Source organism: Ranitomeya variabilis, chromosome 4 (assembly GCF_051348905.1).
Source record: "Ranitomeya variabilis isolate aRanVar5 chromosome 4, aRanVar5.hap1, whole genome shotgun sequence".
Taxonomy (NCBI): Eukaryota; Metazoa; Chordata; class Amphibia; order Anura; family Dendrobatidae; genus Ranitomeya; species Ranitomeya variabilis.
In genome coordinates, this window is record NC_135235.1 from 169,161,018 (window position 1) to 169,183,178 (window position 22,161).

General features: G+C 41.9%; 1 protein-coding gene across 1 annotated transcript in view; it reads right to left on the reverse strand.

Annotated features, from left to right (window-relative positions):
* LOC143770104 (mannose-binding protein A-like) overlaps positions 1 to 15,850 on the reverse strand; it is a 202,554-nt gene extending 186,704 nt beyond the window's left edge. Inside the window, exons 1-2 of the mRNA XM_077259368.1 lie at positions 15,824 to 15,850; positions 15,490 to 15,662 (exon numbers count right to left, since the gene is read on the reverse strand). Coding sequence (XP_077115483.1) covers positions 15,490 to 15,655 — 166 coding nt within the window. The 5' untranslated portion in view covers positions 15,656 to 15,662; positions 15,824 to 15,850. The remainder of the gene's footprint in view (positions 1 to 15,489; positions 15,663 to 15,823) is intronic.
* Between the last annotated feature and the right edge of the window lie 6,311 nt (positions 15,851 to 22,161).

Below are 22,161 nucleotides of genomic sequence, written 5' to 3' on the forward strand. Positions count from 1 at the left end.
TCCCCATGGGGGGGTATTTTTTTTTTATTATTATTATTTATGGGCATCATAAACACCTTGCAAACCTGTAAAGTGGTTTCCTGCACAGTTGTTGCTGGGAAGGCACATTTTTTGGTTTAAAAAAAATGACGGACGAATCATTGGATGAAGTGATCAGGATGTAACAATTATAGTGGAACACTAAATAATCTCTTGGCTTGAGACAAATAAGGCATCAGAACCAAAGTAAAGTGTAAAGTCTGTATAATTCAATAAACACAGGTGCAAGGCGTGAGCAAGTACAATACACAGTAAACAAGGTGATATCAGGAGAAGATACTTTGCAGCTCTGCTGCAGGCAGAATCAGTGTTTATATGCACAAACATGGGTGCAGCATGTGCACATAAGTTCAAGTGAATGATAAACAAAGTCCATCTTAGGAGTAGTTCATTTGCAGCTCCACTGCGGGCAGAGTCTTATGGGTGCACCACTCTCTGGAGTAAAGCAGATCATAGAACACAGTTCATACCAGGGTTCGCAGTCACTAGAAAAGAGTCCTGAAGCAGAGCAGAGCTTCAAGTCCAGAAACAGTCAAATAAACTGGCAACCGATACCAAACTAGATAACTGCAGCAGGCAGAGCTTACATGTCCACGCAGGCAGAAGGAGAATGCAGAGTAAGGCTACTTTCACACTAGCGTTAACTGCAATCCGTCACAATGCGTCGTTTGGCCGAAAAACGCATCCTGCAAAAGTGCTTGCAGGATGCGTTTTTTCCCCATAGACTAACATTTAGCGACGTATTGCGACGGATTGACAAACGTTGCAACCATCTTGCAACGGTTGCGCCGTGTTGTGGCGGACCGTCGGCACAAAAAACCGCTACATGTAAAGTTTTTTGCCGCCGACGGTCCGCTTTTTCCGACCGCGCATGCGTGGCCGGAACTCCGCCCCCACCTCCCCACACTTCCCCGCACCTCACAATGGGATTGGCGGATGCGCTGGAATAATGCATCTGCTGTCCCCGTTGTGCGGCGCAGAGAACGCTAGCGTCGGTAATCTCGGCCAGACGCACTGCGACGGGCCGAGCCCGACGCTAGTGTGAAAGTAGCCTAACACAGGCAAAACAGCTTGCAGCACAAACACCTCTGAGAGCTGGAAAGGTTTGCTGAGGAGGCGGAGCTGGAGTTTCTGAAGCAGGAATGTCTCTTGCGTCACAAGCCAGGAATACTAGTAGAATACACAAGCAAGGAGTGGGATGTGAGCCAGAGTTATAAAGACAGGGAAGGCGGATCACATGGGTAGAAGCAAGGCAGCAGACGCCATCTTGGAAAAAGGCAAACAGTATCAAAAATGAAACAGGGAACCCAGAGTCCTGACACAGGAAAAGGGACATGGTGATGACAGGAATGGGAACATACATGATTAATAATAGCGGTGGCTATGGGAGGTATGAGATCCAGGATACAGCCTACTATGATTATTCGTTTATCCACCACCAATTACCAGAATGTGTTTCATGCCCATGAGAAGATCTGTGTAACAGATGTGCGTGTTTGACTTGGCCTTAAATATGCCTGTCACAAATATGTTGCCAAAGATGCACGTGTCTGTCTAAAGGGCAAAGTGCAACATGTTTGTGAGATGCTGAATTAGAGAAAGCAGATCAGTTTTGGAGGAACACCAAATAAACTGATGGATGCTTGTGAAAAAATAAGTTTAAAGAGGAGTGCACCGTTCGTAACTATAAACACACCCGTGGCACAATCTTCTTCATCTTCACCCATACATATTACCAATAGATTGAAATGTACAACATTCACACCAAGAATATGAAGATCACAGCTTCAAAACATGTGAAAAAAGGCAGGGAATGTCTGGAAAATCATTTTCTCCTGGGCAAACTTTCCCTCTTACTAAAGTGGTACCGAATGATGCATACACAGCTCTCATGTCTATTTAGCGTGGATGGTTTAAAGATGATGTATTCTGTTTTGTCCATGTCCACTTTTTGAAAGCAAGCAGAAAAGAAGGATGAAATAGTGTGAAGAAGTGTGATTTTGGTCACTAAGGAGGTGATGTCAGGTACAGATAGGTAGATCTGCGTGCAATCGGCGTACTGATGATATAGCAAACCGTGATATTACAGCAGCTGTCCCAGGCTGAAGGTGTAGATGGAGAATAGTTGGGGTCCTAGAACTGAGCCTTGGGAACTCCAAAAGACTGGGGTAAAAGTGAGGAGGTGGTGTGGGAGAGGGAGACACTGAATATCCCTGTAACAGCCTAATTGTTTTTTAAACACTGTGCTGATAAACCCAAAAAGGCCATTTGCACCACCGGCCATGCCCGCAGCAGCAGGGGTAGCAAAAATCCCATACAATGACCAAACTTGGAGCCTGCAGATATATGAGGGCTCTCACAGAAATACCACACTGGCAAATATGTGCCCTTTTTATATTTTTTTATGCTAAATAGTGCTGTATATAATTTCAGTAACAGACAGCAAAGAAAAGAGGTCCTCCGGCCTACAATGACCAAACTTGGAGCACAGAGATATATGAGGGCTGTCACGGAAATACCACACTGGCAAATATGTGGCCTTTTTGTAATTTTCAGTAAAAACAGAAAAAAACAGCTTGCACTCACCAGGCCCGATGAAAAATACTTGTCTTTATTAGAACATGTGCAGTAAAGACAGGGAGAACGTGCTGAATGTAGAATGACAGCTGTTTCGCGCACAACTGCGCTTCCACTGATCCGGGAATTTATAATGCAAGTTGCATTTTTTCTGATGAATCATAACTATTTTTCTTTTGATCGACAGGTTTATCTTCAATGTAAGGGAGTTTCTATGGGCGGTAAGCACTCACCTTCGATAGCCAATTTGGTTATGTCCTACTGGGAGGAACTGTTTCTGTATTCTGATGATAACCCTTTTCTATCTAATGTGTTCTGGTATGGCAGATACATAGATGATACACTCCTTATTTGGAGTGGTAGTGTATCTGCCATACCAGAACTTCTGAGTTGTTTTAATTCAAATGCGCTCAATCTTCGTTTTACATGCAGCACTGATCCCCATATGATTGCATTCTTGGATCTTGCACTATGTGGTACTGTTGATAAAATCATCACCACTTCCACGTATTATAAACCTTTATCTGGTAACAGTATTTTACATGCTTCTAGTAGCCACCCAAGTCATACTATTAAGTCAATAACAGTAGGTGAATTAAATAGAATCAAGCACCAGAAATTGTAGTGATGCTGTGGCTTTAAGACAGGAGATAAATACATGTTGTGAAAAATTAAAAGAGAGGGGATATCCTAACTGGTCGTTGAATAGGGCTAGGAAAATTGTTCAAAGGAAAAAACGATCTGATTTCATAATACCAAAAGAAAAAACAGTAGCAATACTGAGAATTAGGGTTGAGCGACTTTTATTTTTATAGGATCGGGTCGGGTTTCACGAAACCCGACTTTCTCAAAAGTCGGGTCGAGTGAAATCGGCCGATCCTATAAAAAAGTCGGGGTCGGGGTCGGCCGAAACGCGAAACCCAATGCAGTGCAATGGGATACTATGGTTCCCAGGGTCTGAAAGAGAGGAAACTCTCCTTCAGGCCCTGGGATCCATATTTACGTGTAAAATAAAGAATTAAAATTTAAAAAATTGATATACTCACCCTCTGACGCACCCTGGTAGTAACCGGCATCTTCCGTTCCTAAAAATGGAGCTTGAAAGACCTTTCGAATGCTTCACGGCTTGTGATTGGTCGCGGCGGCCCACGTGACCGCTGAGCGACCAATCACAAGCCGGTGACGTAATTCTCAGGTCCTGTTCTGGTTCTCAGGTACATGAGAATTACTTCACGGCTTGTGATTGGTCGCTGAGCGGTCACATGGGCCGCCGCGACCAATCACAAAGCCGTGACGTCATCGGAAGGTCCTTCACGCGTTCATTCTTAAGAAGGAAGGCTGCTGGAAAGAAGCAGGGCGCGTACGAGGGTGAGTATATACCTAATAGGAATATACTCACCCTCGGCTTCTTTCCGGCAGCCTTCCTTCTTAAGAATGAACGCGTGAAGGACCTTCCGATGACGTCACGGCTTTGTGATTGGTCGCGGCGGCCCACGTGACCGCTCATCGACCAATCACAAGCCGTGAAGTAATTCTCATGTACCTGAGAACCAGAACAGGACCTGAGAATTACGTCACCGGCTTGTGATTGGTCGCTCAGCGGTCACGTGGGCCGCCGCGACCAATCACAAGCCGTGAAGCATTCGAAAGGTCTTTCAAGCGCCATTTTTAGGACCGGAAGATGCCGGTTACCAGCGGCGATGTCCAGGCTGCGTCGGAGAGTTGAGCATATCAATATTTTTTATTTTAATTCTTTATTTTACACTTAAATGTGGATTCTGATACCGATTTCCGATATCGCAAACATATCGGAACTCGGTATCGGAATCCCGATACCAGATTCAGAAGATCGCCGACCTCATGGCCGACCCCACACAGGGGTCGGGTCGGGTTTCATGAAACCCGACTTTGCCAAAAGTCGGCGACTTCTGAAAATGGTCGACCCGTTTCGCTCAACCCTACTGAGAATCAAAAAGTGACTTGCCATTTTCAATATAGCCTTCAATACAATAATATTAAATCATTGATCCTTAAAAATATTCCCATTTTGTATGAAGATTAGACACTTGCTACCATTTTATTGTCAGGGTGTCAAGTAGTAGCAAAAAAAGCCCCCACTCTCTCAGATACTCTCTCTCCAAGTTTTTTTTAACTCAGTTAACCCTTTGCGCACCAGGTTACATTACAGTGGTTTTTATCGCTGTGGTGCTTCCAGATGCAGAACGTGTATCCATTCTAACACTACACATTTTTTCTATGATAGCGAAGATAAACAGCAATATAAAATACAACAGTTTATTAATTGTAGTAGTAAAAATGTAATCTATATGATCAAATGTATAGAATGTAATTTAAGTTTTATAGGATGCACAACAAGAATGCTCAAAACTCGCATTTCTGAACACATTACAGATATTACTTCTGTTAATGATAATCGATCTATGTCATTTGCATCTAAACACTTTATTACCTGTCATCAGAGGAGCATGACATCTCTGCGAGTCGTCGGCATTGAGAAACTCAAACTATCAGGGAGAGGGGGAGATTTCAAGAGACACTTAATGACCCGTGAAGCATACTGGATGTTTTGCCTGAATACCTGCCATCCTGAGTTGCTCCGTTTATCATGTGATTGATAGAGTAATTTTCATTGGTGGCAGCTGGTATTTACCCTTGCTGCCACATGTATGCAGTAGCTTTGAGAAAGAACATACCATTGTTCGAAACGTGTTGCTTGCTACTGACTACTATGTAATTTATTGGACTGGACTTTGCATTTTATTCTTAATAAATTTGTAAGTTTTTGGAAGCTGGATTTTTTTTTTTTGCTGGATTACTTTGCTCACGTGATGACTGCACGATATCCGTGCTTCCCCACAACACATGCCGATGGTTGAGCTGGTATATATTTTTTCTTTTTCCTGCTATATGCACTTTTTGAGGCTATGCACCTGAAGTGCCCATTATGGATGAGTGGGTCATTGTACTGGCGCAGCTTTATAAGGCACACCGTAAGGTGATCGCATAAGGCAGCAGTGTGGGCACCAACTTTTTCTTATTTTTTTGGACATACTGCTTTTTGTAATTTTGGAAGCTAAATAGTGCTGTAGAGAATTAGAGTCTCAGACAGCAAAAAAAAAGGGGCCAACAGCCTACAATGTCCAAAGTTGGAGCACGCAGATATATGACGCCTTTTTCGGTGAATTTAAAACATACAAAAAAAAAGTGCTACAAGGCTAGCACACACAGCTATACTACATATGCCTGACAAACTATGATTTTTCATCAGGCCTCAGTCTGACAGAACAGACTGTATATTTTTGTGTTTTTTGGGGTGAATTTTTGGAAAAAAAATGCAACTAGGTATATAGTAAAGAATAGTGTTGAGCGATACCGTCCGATACTTGAAAGTATCGGTATCGGATAGTATTGGCCGATACCCGAAAAGTATCGGATATCGCCGATACCGATACCCAATACCAATACAAGTCAATGGGACACCAAGTATCGGAAGGTATCCTGTATGGTTCCCAGGGTCTGAAGGAGAGGAAACTCTCCATCAGGCCCTGGGATCCATATTAATGTGTAAAATAAAGAATAAAAATAAAAAATATTGATATACTCACCTCTCCGACGCAGCCTGGACCTTACCGATGTAACCGGCATCTTCCGTTCCTAAGAATGAGCGCTTGAAAGACCTTAGATGACGTCGCAGCTTGTGATTGGTAAGGTCCAGGCTGCGTCGGAGAGGTGAGTATATCAATATTTTTTATTTTTTATTTTTATTCTTTATTTTACACATTAATATCGATCCCGATACCGATTCCCGATATCACAAAAGTATCGGATCTCGGTATCGGAATTCTGATACAGCAAATATCGGCCGATACCCGATACTTGCGGTATCGGAATGCTCAACACTAGTAAAGAAGCAGCAGCAGACAGTTATGGAGCTTTGGGAGGGATGCAGTGTGAGCAATGGATGCACATACAGTCCCTGCAGGCCTTGCACTGAGGTGGATATGCTGTGCCCTGTTTATCCAGCGCTGCAATGAAGGGACCCACAAATTAGCTCTAAAAAGGACGCTTGGTTTCTAAGGAGTTGTGGATTTAAGAGTTGCAGACCTACACTAACTCTAAAAACCATGATTCTGACCCTATCTCGGTACCAGCTCTCCCTACTATCGCTGAATCAGGAACAAAATGCGGCGATCAGGGCGGCGCCAGGTTTCTTATACTTGGGATGATGTTGTGTGGCCAAGCCAATCACTGCACAACCACATTAAAGATGGCTGCGGCGTTTTATGGTCTGGCAGACAATCCCTGCACCGTGAATGGGTCTCTAACATCTGCCAAAAACGTTCGGTGGTGACACCAGTTACAGCTGAATAATCCCGGAAATGCTCGCTGCTCGCCAAGTACACCGAGCATAGTGATAATCGGGCGAGTAAACGAGGAGTGGCGAGCACGTTCGCTCATCACTAATAGACACCCTTTCCAAAATATTGCCTGTCTGAGCAGCACAGAACATGTGAACCCTGGTGATCTAGTGGTGGAGAATGAGGAGAAATTGATGAAGGCCTCATTAAAACCTAGGCCCAATGTAAAGGATTGTGTCTCCTACACTTGTAATGCCCATACAGTAAGTGTTTAGGCTGACAAATATTTCCCCAAGGGGGATACATTTATTAAATACATAGTATGGCCATCCTAGACACCCTTGCCCAAAAATTGACTGTCTGTAGCAGCATGGAACACATGAACTCTGGTGATATAGTGGTGGAAAATGATGAGGGGTGGAGGAAGGCCTCATTAGAAGTAGACCCAATGTCAATGAGCAGGTTTCCTTGATTTGTAATGCCCATACACTAAGTGCATGGGCTATCAAACATTTCCCAATGGGGGGGTTATTTTTTTTTTATAATTATTTATGGGCATTGCAAACACCTTGCAAAACTGTAAAGTTGTTTCCTACACAGTTGTTGCTGGGAAGGCACATTTTTTGGGTTAAAAAAATGGCGGACGAATCGTTGGATGAAGTAATCAGGATGTAACAATTATCGTGGAACACTCAGGAATCTCTTGGCTTGAAACAAATAAGGTAGCAGAACCAAAGTAAAGTGTAAAGTCTGGATAATTCAAAAAACACAGGTGCAAGGCACGAGCAAGTACAATACACAGCAAACAAGGTGATATCAGGAGAAGATACTTTGCAGCTCTGCTGCAGGCAGAATCAGTGTTTATATGCACAAACATGGGTGCAGCATGTGCACAAAAGTTCAAGTGAATGATAAACAAAGTCCTTCTTAGGAGTAGTTCATTTGCAGCTCCACTGCGGGCAGAGTCTTATGGGTGCACCACTCTCTGGAGTAAAGCAGATCATAGAACACAGTTCATACCAGGGTTCGCAGTCACTACAAAAGAGTCCTGAAGCAGAGCAGAGCTTCAAGTCCAGAAACAGTCAAATAAACTGGCAACCGATACCAAAGTAGATAGCTGCAGCAGGCAGAGCTTACATGTCCATGCAGGCAGAAGGGGAATGTAGAGTAACACAGGCAAAACAGCTTGCAGCACAAACACCTCTGAGAGCTGGAAAGGTTTGCTGAGGAGGCGGAGCTGGAGTATCTGAAGCAGGAAAGTCTTTTGCAGCTCAAGCCAGGAATACTAGCAGAACACACAAGCAAGGCGTGGGATGTGAGCCAGGGTTATAAAGACAGGCATGGCGGATCACATGGGCAGAAGCGAGGCAGCAGATGCCATCTTGGAAAATGGCAAACAGCACCACAAATGAAACAGGGAATCCAGAGTCCTGACACAGGAAAAGGGGCATGATGATGACAGGAATGGGAACATACATGATTAATAACAGCGGTGGCAATGGGAGGTATGAGATCCAGGATACAGCCTACAATGATTATTCGTTTATCCACCACCAATTACCAGAATGTGTTTCATGCTAATCAGAAGATCAGTGTAACAGATGTGCATGTTTGACTCGGCCTAAGAAATGCCTGTCACAAATATGTTGCCAAAGATGCATGTGTCTGTCTAAAGGGCAAAATACAACATGTTTGTGAGATGCTGAATTAGAGAAAGCAGATCAGTGTTGGAGGAAAACCAAACAAACTGATGGGTGCTTGTGAAAAAATAAGTTTAAAGAGGAGTGCACCGATCGTAACTATAAACACACCAAGTTCACAATCTTCTTCATCTTCACCCATACATATTACCAATAATATCCAAATCACAGTTGAAAACTATTTGTTGTAGTGTAACGAACATTGTTAAAGGAATGCCACAAAACGTAGATAACCACTACCCTGAGAAAAACCAGATTTCCCCTTTACAAGATATGGACGATGAAGGTATTGATGAGGACTTTGAAATTTACAACATCCGCACAAAGAAGATGAAGATCACAGCTTCAAAACAAGTTAAAAAAAGGCCGGGAATGTCTAGAAAATCATTTTTTCTTGGGAAAACTTTCCCTCCTACTAAAGTGGTACCGAATGATGCATACACAGCTCTCATGTCTGTTTAGCATGGATGGTTGAAAGATGATGTATTCTGTTTTGTCCATGTCCACTTTTTGAAAGCAAGCAGAAAAGAAGGATGAAATAGCGTGAAGACGTTTGATTTTGGTCACTAAGGAGGTGATGTCAGGTACAGATAGGTAGATCTGCGTGTCATCGGCGTACTGATGACATAGCAAACCGTGATATTACAGCAGCTGTCCTAGGCCACAGGTATAGATGGAGAAGAGTTGGGGTCCTAGAACTGAGCCTTGGGAACTCCAAAAGACTGGGGTAAAATTTAAGAGGTGGTGTGGGAGAGGGAGACACTGAATATCCCTGTATCAGCCTGGTTGTTTTTTAAAGACTGTGCTGATAAACCCAAAATGGCCATTTGCACCACCAGCCATGCCCACAGCAGCAGGGGTAGCAAAAATCCCATTGTAACCACCACAAGCATGATCAGGCACATGGCAGCAAAGCAGCTGACTTTGTTGGTCGAACACAAGGCTCCATGAACAGTGTCTGCGGGTGATACCACTGCTCCTTCTGATGTTGTGCGTGCAAGCCAATCCACTGTCCATGGTGCATTTTAAGATGCCTCATGCCCTCCATCTGCAGTTGCACACAAACTGAAATAGCACCATCAACAAGCACGTCCTTGTCCCAGTGCAGCGTTCAATTGTCCATACCCCAGTCCTTGGAACGCAAGCCTAAATACGCAGCCAACAACTCAGTACTAACTTCACACATTTGTCGTCTGCTTGCCATGGAAATGTTGCCTATTAGGCCCGAGGGAGATGTAAGTTTTCTGCAACCTGATGGCAGTGACCATCACAAGGTACTCATTACTCAGCTGCCACAATTTTTCCCTGTCTGTTGTCATGACATCACAAAAGCAAGCACGTGTCTGACAACATTACTCGTGCCCTCCACAATACTGTTATTGGGAAATTTCAACTAACCACAGACATGTGGACAAATGCTTGTGGTCAGGGACGGTACATCTCACTAATGGCACACCGGATTAACATAGTGGAAGCCGGGACCCAGTCCAACCTTGGGATGGTGCAGGTCCTCCAAACCATGAGTATTGCAGGCCCTACGTCAATCTGGGTTGTCCCCACAGTCTAATGCTCCTGCACCTCCTCCTCCTTCATGTCTTCTTCAAACTCCATCTCTGAAAGTAACACATCATTCACCAATTGGAAGCACTGCAGCACTGCCTCAGCCAAGCGGCAACAGGCTGTGCTGAAGGTAATATGCTGTGACAAGCCGCACAATGATGAATAGTTGTGGACAGCTTTGAAACAGCAGGCAGATCTGTGGCTGACACCGCTCAACCTACAGCCAGGCATAGTCATGTGTGACAATGTCTGGAACCTGGTGGCTGCTCTGTGATGAGGCAAGCTCACACACGTTCCACGCCTGGCCCATGTGCTTAACCTCATTGTTGAATGTTTTCAGAAAAGCGACACAGATGTACCAGATCTGCTAGGAAAAGTATGAGGCTCTGCGTACCCATTTTAGAAAGTCAGCTAGAGCTTCATCCATCCTTGCCGTGATTCTGCAGTACTTGCAGCTTCTGGCTCACCGACTGATGTGTCATGTCCACCCCATGCATTTGAACTCTACACTGCATATTTTGGAAAGGTGTGAGCAGAAGAATACAGGAAAGATATATATCTTGGTACCGTGTTAGCCAGTAGATAGAAAAATATTTAGAATTGAGAGTCCTCAGTGGTTGATATCTTTTAATGGCTAACTGAAAAGATGGTAACAAATTGCAAGCTTTTGAGACTACTTAGATCTCTTCATCAGGCATAGACTAAAAGAAATTCTGGAGAATCACAAATTTATTATAATCCAATATTTATGGACATAATTGTTTATCACTCATGGTAATTCTGCTTCATGTCACCTGTCTTATCTATGTTTTTTTTTTTCTGTGATGTGTTGTGCATAAATATGTGACTCTCCAGAATTTCTTTTAGTCTATGCCTGATGAAGAGACATGAGTATTCTCGAAAGCTTGCAATTTGTTACCATCTTTTCAGTTAGCCATTAAAAGGTATCAGCCACTAAGGACTCTCAATTCTTAATATTTTTCTGAGCAGAAGAAGGCATTTGTAGACTACCAAAATCAACAAGGCCATCGGTATTCAGTTCTGACTTCACACATAAGATCTCAGGAGTGGACATGGATGTCAGACATATGTACCATCTCCAAAACTTTGAGGAATTCACCAAGATGGTGATCGGCAATGATGCCATAATTAACATCTCCATCCTGCTTCACTGTGTTCTAATATTAATATATAGTTATTTACATAGCGTCAACATATTTACAGTTCCAAACACAACAGTCCCCAATAGCAACGATAACAAAACAATAATTAAACAGAAATCAAACTACCCTGCTTGTGACAGCTAACAATCTACACTAAGCAACAACTATAATAATAATTAAACCCCCCAAAAAAACCTGCACGTGACAAATTACAATCTACAATGAGGTGGGGGAGAAAAAAAACTGGGGAATGTATTTACAGTGATGTATTTACAATGATATTACTGAGGTTTGTCAAAAGTCGTGGAGGCCTGAAGACAAGAAGGAGGAGGAAACCATGGTCAGTTGTCCTCTTGGTGAGGACATGAAAGTATCGACTGTTAGCAGTCTTGCACGCATGGCTGAGTTTATGCTAAGCTGTCTTTCCCGTCACCAAATTTTAGGTTGCAGGCAATACTAATTGTTGACAATTCTAGACCCACGCTACAAGGAGAACTTTATATCTTTTATTCCAGAGGCAGAAAGGTGAACTACAATGTTTGAGAATCATAGGGCCCTTCTTTCTGAATAATTAAAAACATTCCCATCTGAAAACGCTGGCAGAAGAGGTCACAGTTTGTTGGCCAAGCAAGAAGTACAGGTGAGTGAGACTCAACTCCAACCCAGCAGAGGCAGTGGAACACTGACAAAGTTTGGGGAGAGTTTTCTCAGACCCTCCTATCGCCCTAGCCCTGAGGCATGGGGAACTCTCACAAGGAGTTCTTTGTTTGGGAAAATGCTGAGGGAGTACCTTGCTTACCATACCAATGTCCTGTGTCATTCCTTTGTGCTCTTTCATTATTGTTTTGCAAAGCTGAACACGGAGCATGAACTGTGTCTCTACTGCGAATGTGCGCTGTACTCACGTTCATGGAACGCATGGTGCCTCGCTCTCTGGCGGTCACTGTGAAAATGGCTCCTCGCTTTCTGCCAGTACCGCTTTTATTGGCGGGAAAAAACGTTTTCGTAATACAGAGACAGAGTACAACACCACCCAAGTATTCACACTCTGCTCCTCAAACTTTCTATGTGCGCAGTGACTGCCTCTAGGCAGAAGATGATGATGATGGTGGTAGTAGTTGGAACATTTAACACAGTCAAGAAGCAGCCATAACAACTTGGGAGAAAAGTATTTTTAATGAGATACCAAACTGTTCGATATGTGGCCTGTATTTTTTTATTTAAACTAATATAGTGTGCCGAAATAGGGTAACAGACAGCAAGTAAAGCTGAATGTAGGCCTAAATTTCCACAATATGTAGGCCACAAATACATCTGACGTCTGACAGTGAAAACACACTGCCAAATATGTGGCCTGTATTTTTTTGAATGCAAAGAATGCTGTATGTAAGTAGAGTAAGAGACAGCAAAACAAGTGGTACACAGGACTACAATGCCTAAACTTGGAGCACGAAGATATATGAGGGCTGTCACGGAAATACCACACTGGCAAATATGTGGCCTTTTTATATTTTTTTATGCTAAACAGCGCTGTATATAATTAGAGTAACAGACAGCAAAAAAAGTGGTCCACCGGCCTACAATGACAAAACTTGGAGCACGCAGATATATGAGGGCTGTCACGGAAATACCACACTGGCAAATATGTGCCATTTTTACATTTTTTTGCTAAATAGTGCTGTATATAATTACAGTAACAGACAGCAAAAAGTGGTACACCGACCTACAATGACAAAACTTGGAGCACGAAGATATATGAGGGCTGTCACGGAAATACCACACTGGCAAATATGTGGCCTTTTTATATTTTTCTAAGCTAAATAGCGCTGTATATAATTAGAGTAACAGACTGCAAAAAAAGTGGTCCATCGGCCTACAATGTCCAAACTTGGAACGCGCAGATATATGAGGGCTGTCACGGAAATACCACAATGGCAATTATGAGGCCTTTTTATATTGTTTTATGCTAAATAGTGCAGTATATAATTAGAGTAACAGACAGCAAAAAAAAGTGGTCCTCTGGCCTACAATGACCAAACTTGGAGCACGGAAATACCACACTGGCAAATATGTGGCCTGTTTTTTTTTTAAATGCCAAATAGTGCTGTATATAATTAGAGTAACAGACAGCAATATGGCCTAAAATGCCAAAACTTGGAGCACGCATATATATGAGGCCTTTTTTGGTGAATTCAAAACACAAAATAAAAACCAGTGGCACAATGCAAGCACACACAACAATGCTATGTATGCCTGGCAAACTATGATTTTGAAATAGGCCTCAGTCTGACAGAACACACTGTATATTTTTTTTTTTTGAGGGGTGAATTTTTGGGAAAAAAAATGCAACTATGTATATAGTAAAGAAGCTGCAGCAGCAGACAGCTATGGAGCTTTGGGAGGGATGCAGTGGGAGCAATGGACGCACATACAGTCCCTGCAGGCCTTGCACTGGTGTGGTAATGCTGTCCCCTGCCTGCCTAGCACTGCAATATCGGGACCCATGAATTAGCTCTAAAAAGGACTGTTGGTTTCTCAGGAGTTGTGGATTTAAGAGTTGCAGACCTACACTAACTATAAAAACCATGATTCTGACCCTATCTCGGCACCAGCTCTCCCTACTCTCGCTGAAACAGGAACAGAATGCGGCGAGCAGGGCGGCGCCAGGTCTCATACTCAGGATGATGCTGTGAGGCCAAGCCAATCACTGCACGACCACAACAAAGATGGCTGCGGCTTTTCATGGCCTGGCAGACAATCCCTGCCTATGATTGGGTCTCTAAAGTCCGCCAAGAATATTGGATGGAGACACCAGTTACCGCCGAATAATCCCGGAAACACTCGGTGCTCGCCGAATACACAGAGCATAGTGATACTCAGGCGAGTTACAAGTAGTGGCGAGCACGTTCGCTCATCGCTAGTAATCATCTAACACTCAGCTATCAGATCTCAGATAAAATATAAAATTTTAAAATACCCTTCTTTTTACATTTTTTAAAAAAGGGTCTAAAAAAGAATATGAAACATATTTAGTATCTGCATGTCCATAAAACTTCAGTCTATTCTAAACTGGAAAACTTCTAAATAAAAAAAATGCCAGATTCATAGTTTTTCAGTGACTATTGTACTCGAAAACAAATGCAAAAAAAGTGATCCATATGTCACTTGTACTCCAAAAAGATATATATGAAAAATACCAGTCAGCAAGCAAAAAAGCAAATCATAACAGTGCACCATGGACAGAAACATATAAAAATTCAAAATTTCAGAAAACAAATTTTTTTTTTTATAATTTTTTACCTCTATTACAATACAAAAAATGTTCAGGTTTGGTATCACCGTAATTTCTTTGACCTGAAGAATCACATTGTTAGGTCAATTTTACTACACGTTGAACATCTTGAATACTGAACCTGAAAAACTATGACAATTACAGTTAATCCACAATTTTACCCCATACAATTTTTTTTTATTTTTGTTTTTCAGAACATGAAATGATAAAATGAATGATGTCATTCAAAGCTACAACTTGTCCTGCAAAAAACAAACCTTCATATCACTATGGAGATCGAAAAATGAAAATACTTATTATGACTGTTTGAAGAAGGGTAGTGAAAAAACATAATGGAAAAATCGGTCCTGATTGGTTAAACAAATGCCTGAAAGAAAACTGTTTATTCTACATTTTTACTAAATCTTATACAGAGAAACTATGAAAGTACAGAAACTACATTTTCAACAGTTCCTGTAAAAACTGACCAATCTTACCAATCAACATTCAAAATATATTTAAAATAATATATATTATTTGTTTCCAATCTGTTTCGCAAATTAAATTTATGACAGATGTATTTTAATGATTTATACAGTTTAATTCCCAGCCGCTATTAAAGTATGTTTTTTTCTGAAATGAAGCAGAATTTCACAGTCAAATAACACGGCTGAGATAATACATGCTGTCCATGAATTGGGCAGCATGTATCTACTGTCAGGTTCACTTTAAGTATTCAACTAGAAGAGATAGAGAAGGCGAAGCACCATTCTAAATTTTTGTTTCTCTAGATTTCTTACCCTGATCTCCTTTTAATCCATGGATGCCGTCTCTTCCATCCCGCCCATTGAGACCTGGTAGTCCTTGTATTACAGAGCACACAGGTGATGTGTCTGACAGAGAACCACTGAATAACATTATACATATTGCAGCTACGAAGCTTATGTTCTGGCCAGGGAAAACCATGCCTTATCTAGATAAAAATAAAACTATTTAAGTAATTTTAGAATATTTTTATATTATTGTGGCTTTTACATAAAATCAAGTAAAGTATATCCAATATAGCTTCAGATACTTTACACAATCTGACCTAAAATACTTTAAAAATCAATATTGTACAAATTTTTAACTAACAGCGTGAACTGCAACAAAGCCAAATGTTACAGATAAAATGGCAATTGCTTTTTATACAGCAGTTTATCGATTACTTTGAGGCATTATGGTGAACTTTGAGCTGGGAAGGTCAAAAGAAGAATTTTGTTTTTACTTTTTAGCAAAAACTTGTTAATCTTTGATAAAAATTTACATAATTTTAAGGTCATATTGTTCACTAAATGTGCTGAAAGTCATAGAAGGGTAAGTATGCCAATTTATGTGATATTAATTACAAAACATGTCGAGCAAAATAAATCTAAAAATGAACGAGACTTTTCATGAAAAGCTGATAATAGTTAATGTAATTGATCCACTGCAAATCGACTTCCAGAAGAATTTCATGAAATTCACAGGTTCTGGCATTTGAATAATTGCAAAATGATTCACACAAGTTGCTAAAAAAAATGCATAGTGTCATTTCAAACACTGCTGAAGATTGTGTCAGCCAGAGAGCATGATCACATGACATCAGACTGTGCTTTGATGGTTTCCCCATAATTCCTTGCAGCAATTACATTACATGATCATGTATAGACTATCAGGAAGGGTGAGAGGGGCTATCACAGCCGCTCTAAAAGATGAGGCAGGTAAAGCAGTGGCCGTTTTAGGGTTTTTAAACCTTAGAAAAGTAGGTCTGAGTGCAAAGTTCATCATTAGAGAAAGATATAGAAAGGCGTAGATAGAGTGTGCTGTACTATGGAAATGCTAAAAACATAGAATATGGTAGTGGTAGTTAAAGATGAGTGAACTTGTTAGAAAAATGTTCAACAATCTCAAATTTGGCATGAAAATAGCACATTTGTATTCATGTTCGGTTTCCCAAGCTACTTTCCTCAAACTCTACAGAATTCGGTTACAGATCGGTAAATGATCATGTTTCCACTAATGCTTTTGTTAATAATTTGGTGTGGATAGTGGTTCTGAATGATGAGCAGGGGTGACATGTTTTATGAGGAGAGGGGGTGTGTATAGGTCAGAGGAGCGGTGAAGTGTAATTTTTTTTAAATAAATTAATGTGTGTACATTTCAACAATTAGGGTGCAGAAACCATCCACAACATCATGACAACAGAGCTTCTGTCATAGGCTGCCGAAGTCACATGAACATTTCCTTTAGGCCTAATAATGAGATGCAGTCTGTAGTCCACTTTTCCTACTCAATCATTTAGGGTAATTCTGTGCAGCAGTCAGGACTCAGGAGGCCCCATTTGCTAATAAAAAATGTTAGTCCTAATATTAGAGGTCAGCCAGAAGGCCCCATTTGCTAATCAAAAATATTAGGGCTAATAGCATTGTGCAGTCCTTAGTCCACATTTCCTACTCAAAATTGTTTGAGATAATACTGTGTTGAAGCTCAGGAGTCCCCATTTGCTAATCAAAATCTTTATGCCTAATATTGGGGTTCAATGCAAATTGTTAGGGCTAATAGTGTTGTGCAGTGCGCAGTCCTCATTTCCTGCTCAAAATTGTTTAGGCAAATACTGTGTTGCAGTCAGGACTCAGGAGGCCCCATTTGGTAATAAAAATTGTTATTGCTAATATTGGGGTGCAGCCAGGATGCCCCATTTAGTTAATCCAAATTGTTAGGGCAAATAGTGTTATGCAGTCCGTAGTCCACAATCTGCTACTCACAATTGAAAATTTGCTAGTCAAAATCATTAGGCCTAACATTGAGATTCAGTCAGGAGGCCTCATTTGCATATTAAAATCATTAAGAATAATAGTATTGTGCAGTCTGTAGTTCACATTTTTCACACAATATTGTTTGGGCTAATACTGTGTTGCAGTCAGGACTCAGGAGGCCCCATTTGCTAATCCAAATCATCAGGGCTAATAGTGTTGTGCAGTCCTTAGTCCTCATTTTCTACTCAAAATCATTTGGGCTAATGCTGTTTTGCTGCTCAGGAGGCCCCATTTGCTAAACAAAATCATTAGGCCTAATAGTATTTTGCAGTCTTTAGTCTTCATTTTCTACTCAAAACTAATTGGGCTAATACTGCATTTCAATCAGGACTCAGGAGGCCCCATTTAGTAATAAAAATTGTTATTGCTAATATTGGGGTGCAGCCAGGATGCCCCATTTAGATAATCCAAATTGTTAGGGCAAATAGTGTTATGCAGTCCGTAGTCCACAATCTGCTACTCACAATTGAAAATTTGCTAATCAAAATCATTAGGCCTAATATTGAGATTCAGTCAGGAGGCCTCATTTGCATATTAAAATCATTAAGAATAATAGCATTGTGCAGTCTGTAGTTCACATTTTTTACACAATATTGTTTGGGCTAATACTGTGTTGCAGTCAGGACTCAGGAGGCCCCATTTGCTAATCCAAATCATTAGGGCTAATAGTGTTGTGCAGTCCTTAGTCCTCATTTTCTACTCAAAATCATTTGGGCTAATGCTGTTTTGCTGCTCAGGAGGCCCCATTTGCTAAACAAAATCATTAGGCCTAATAGTATTTTGCAGTCTTTAGTCTTCATTTTCTACTCAAAACTAATTGGGCTAATACTGCATTGCAATCAGGACTCAGGAGGCCCCATTTAGTAATAAAAATTGTTATTGCTAATATTGGGGTGCAACCAAGATGCCTCACTTGATCATCCAAATTGTTAGGGCTAATAGTGTTTTGCAGTCCGCTGTCCACATTTTCTACTCAAAATTATTTGGGCTAATGCTGTGTTGTAGTCAGGACTCAGGAGACCCCATTTGCTATTAAAAATCATTAGGGCTAATATTGGGGTCCAGCCAGGAGGCCCCATTTGACAAACCCAAATCGTTAGGGCAAATAGTGTTGTGTAGACTGTAGCCCACATTTTTTAGTCAAAATCTTTTGGGCTAGTAGTGTGCTGCAGTTAGGACTCAGGAGTCCCCATTTGATAATCAAAATTCTTAGGCCTATTATTGGGGTCAGCCAGGGGTCCATTTGCTAATCAAAATCATTAGGGATAACAGTATTGTGCAGGCCAGAGTCCACATTTCCAGCTCAAAATCAATTGGGCTAATATTGTGTTGCAATCAGGTTTCAGAAGGCCCCATTTACTAATCAAAATTGTTAGTCCTGGGGGGCGTGGCCTAAGGCAGCCATGGAGTAGGATGTGCTGCCTGTGAGCTCTGTGGAGGCATCCTCATAAATCAGCTAACATCGACGCTGGAAACCTCTTTTTTCTACATTTCAGCACCAGATCTCACCTCTACTCATCACTACAAGCATTTTGAGCCCAATATTGACTCTTTTGAACAATCCTGAGCTGTTTGGTAAAATCTGTCTGGATCACATGGTTGAAGCCTCCCACTAGGCCTTACCTGAATGTCCTCATACACGGGCTCATTCTCCTCATTCTCCTCATAATTAAAGATAATAGATGATGAATCCCTGACCCCCCTCAGGGCCTGATCTTCAGTCAAGTGCGCTGAAGTACCCTTTGCTGAGACTGCTGGAGCACCAGTTCTCCCTCTTTCCCCAGCGTATTGTCTCTCCTCTTCCACCTCATACCTGTCTGGCCATCTGGAACTGGAGCAGTGCCCCCTGCACAGGACCGCAGAGCCGACGGTGAACGCGACGTGAAGGCCCGGATTCGGCTTGTCAGCGCCACCACGCTGTGCTGCGGCTGCCTCGGCCCACAGCACACACAAGCTGGGAGATCACTTACTGACGCTTCGGGAGGCTGTGGGACCGGCCGCAAAGTGAGAATTCCACCGACCATAAAGTCAGCCTTCCTGCACGGCTCCCCGGACCACCGCACGGCTCTTGAAGATTTGCTCGTCACAGAAGACAATCCATCTGACTGTCACAGCGGGCCCTTCCTGGGGACAACAAGGGCTGAAAGTAAGAAGACCCGGGAGAGTGCAGCACTTCGGCATTAACTCTATATAGCGCGGCTGTGGCTGAAAACCCCGAGCAGGCTGGGACAACAGCTCACAGCCGACGCTAAAGTTATAGACTCAAGATAACTGCAATTTGCCTTTATTCCTCCCTGGAGCCCTGCTATAAACTAGGATCTATCTTAAGCTGGCAGAGCAGACTACCGCATTATAATCTCAGGAGGATCCACGTTCGCATCCGCCATCTTTAGATAGCTGGGACACGTGGGGAGGCAGAGAAGCCTACACTGGGAATTAGGAGGAAAATACATCCCTACTGTGTGAAATAAGGAAAAGGCTGGGAAAGTTATGGACGCAAGTTTTCTATTGGTTCAAAAATCCTAAACCCCAAGTCTACAGATTTAATAGAAGGAGGCTAATCCACAATCCTAGTGGCTGATACCAGCTTAGATCAAGGGCAATAGCCTCTTTCTGACAGGCAATCAACCCTTTTTGTCCACAGCTTTACAGATAGTATAATAATAATCTGCACCTATTTAACTGTTTGCACTGATATATACAGATTTCTCTTGAGAGTGGACATACTATTGTGTTATTTGTGGTAATAGAACTACTGTTATTTCATACGATGAGACTGTATATGTTTTACTCTAAAAAACTGAAGACAAAACTGCTTTGTATTTAAATATTTCTTCTTCATGATCCAGCAGCGACACCTAATGTCCATTCCATATATCTAGTTCTAATTCCAAAATAATGTGCAAATAACCAACTCTTCATATGTCCAAGTTGTGAGCATAGCATACCACGTTATCAGAACCCTCATCGTGGTTAAATCACAAAAAGAACGTGAAAAACTAGTGAATAAAGCTATCGCAGATGAACAGAAAAAGAATACTCATGGGGATCTCGACAGATACCTAAAGAAAAAATCAGACTCCTCTCATACTCCTGCAAGACGATCTCTTAAAAAACCTAACTCTCTTGATAATATAGATGATCCTGACCTCAGCGGAGATGACTCTGACAGTGACTCTGTGCTGGAAGATGCGGCACCCATCTCCAGAGCCTTCATGAAAAAACTGATGGCCCAAAATATGAAACCCCTCCTCGAGGAGATGTCTGGCATGCGCTCAGATCTCCAACATCTGGGTCAAAGAGTTGAAGCTTTGAAATCTGCAAACACAGACACTGTGGATGCTTTAACTTGTCTCCATGATCAAGTTCTCAAACAACACCACCTCAATGTTGCTCTATTAGCGGCAGAGGACCAGGAAAACAGGAGTAGGAGAAAAAACATTCGTATAAGAGGTATTCCTGAGTCCTTCGCGAGTTAATCTTTAGAAAATGTATCCAGAGAGATTTTCGCCAACCTCCTTGGTCAAGAAAGAGTAGTCGCAATCACAGTCGAAAAAGTGCATAGAGCTCTCAGACCTAAGCCAAAATTATATGAACCCCCTAGAGATGTTATTTGTGGTCTTCTCAGCTATGTTGATACAGCTGCCATCCTAGCAAGCGCCAGAGAACACGATAAAATCTTATATGACAACTCTCAACTTGAGCTCTTCCAGGACCTGGCTCTCTCCACCCTTGCAAAGAGATGGATTTTCATACCCCTTCTCTCAGCTCTGAAAGCCAAAAACCTGGCTTATAAATGGCTGTACCCCTTTGGCCTTGCAATCAACGTAGGAGGCCAACAAATCTCAATGCGCTCTCCGGATGACCTACACAAGGCTTGGGAGACTTTGGACATTTCAACAATTGACCTACCTTCTTGGATGCTGATTGACACCAACTGGAGCCTTCCTCCGCTAACGAGATCACAAGATTGGTCCCTAAAGAAGAAGTACACTTCTCCTAAAGTCAAGAAACAAGAACCCAAGAAACATCCACCATGATCTTGCAAAGTTTCAAATATTTTTCTTTTTTCTCTTTTTCGATTACTGACTTATGGGTATTATAATCTATCTTTCAGGATCTAATTTACCCCTAGACCTATTTCCACCCCACCCCCCTGCGTTAGGAGAGCCAATGTTTGTAACAAGTTTGTTGTTTACTCTTCTTCTTTCCTTTTTTCAGGTTTTCTGATGAGACAGGAATCTTTATGGGATATGTTCAATATGAATAGTCAGGTGAGTTCGGGCTCCATCATGGTGGCTTCTTTTAATGTCAAAGGGTTAAACTAGCCCCGCAAAGCGTAACCAAATCCTTACGCTTTTAAAAAAACAAAATTCACAAATTGTTTTCTTGCAGGAAACCCACTTTAAAGTTGGTAGAGTCCCCAATACGCCTTTTTCCTCCTACCCCACCTGGTATTATAGCTTTGCTTACTGGTATGCTTACTGGTATAATAGCTGCAGTACATCTTCCTCTAAGTGAGTTAGCGTAGCACTCAGAAAAGGCCTCCCATGCTCACTCAAAGATAGCTTAAGCGACCACAAGGGAAGATACATCTTCGTTAAAGGGTTTTTAGCCAACACAATGGTGTCTTTA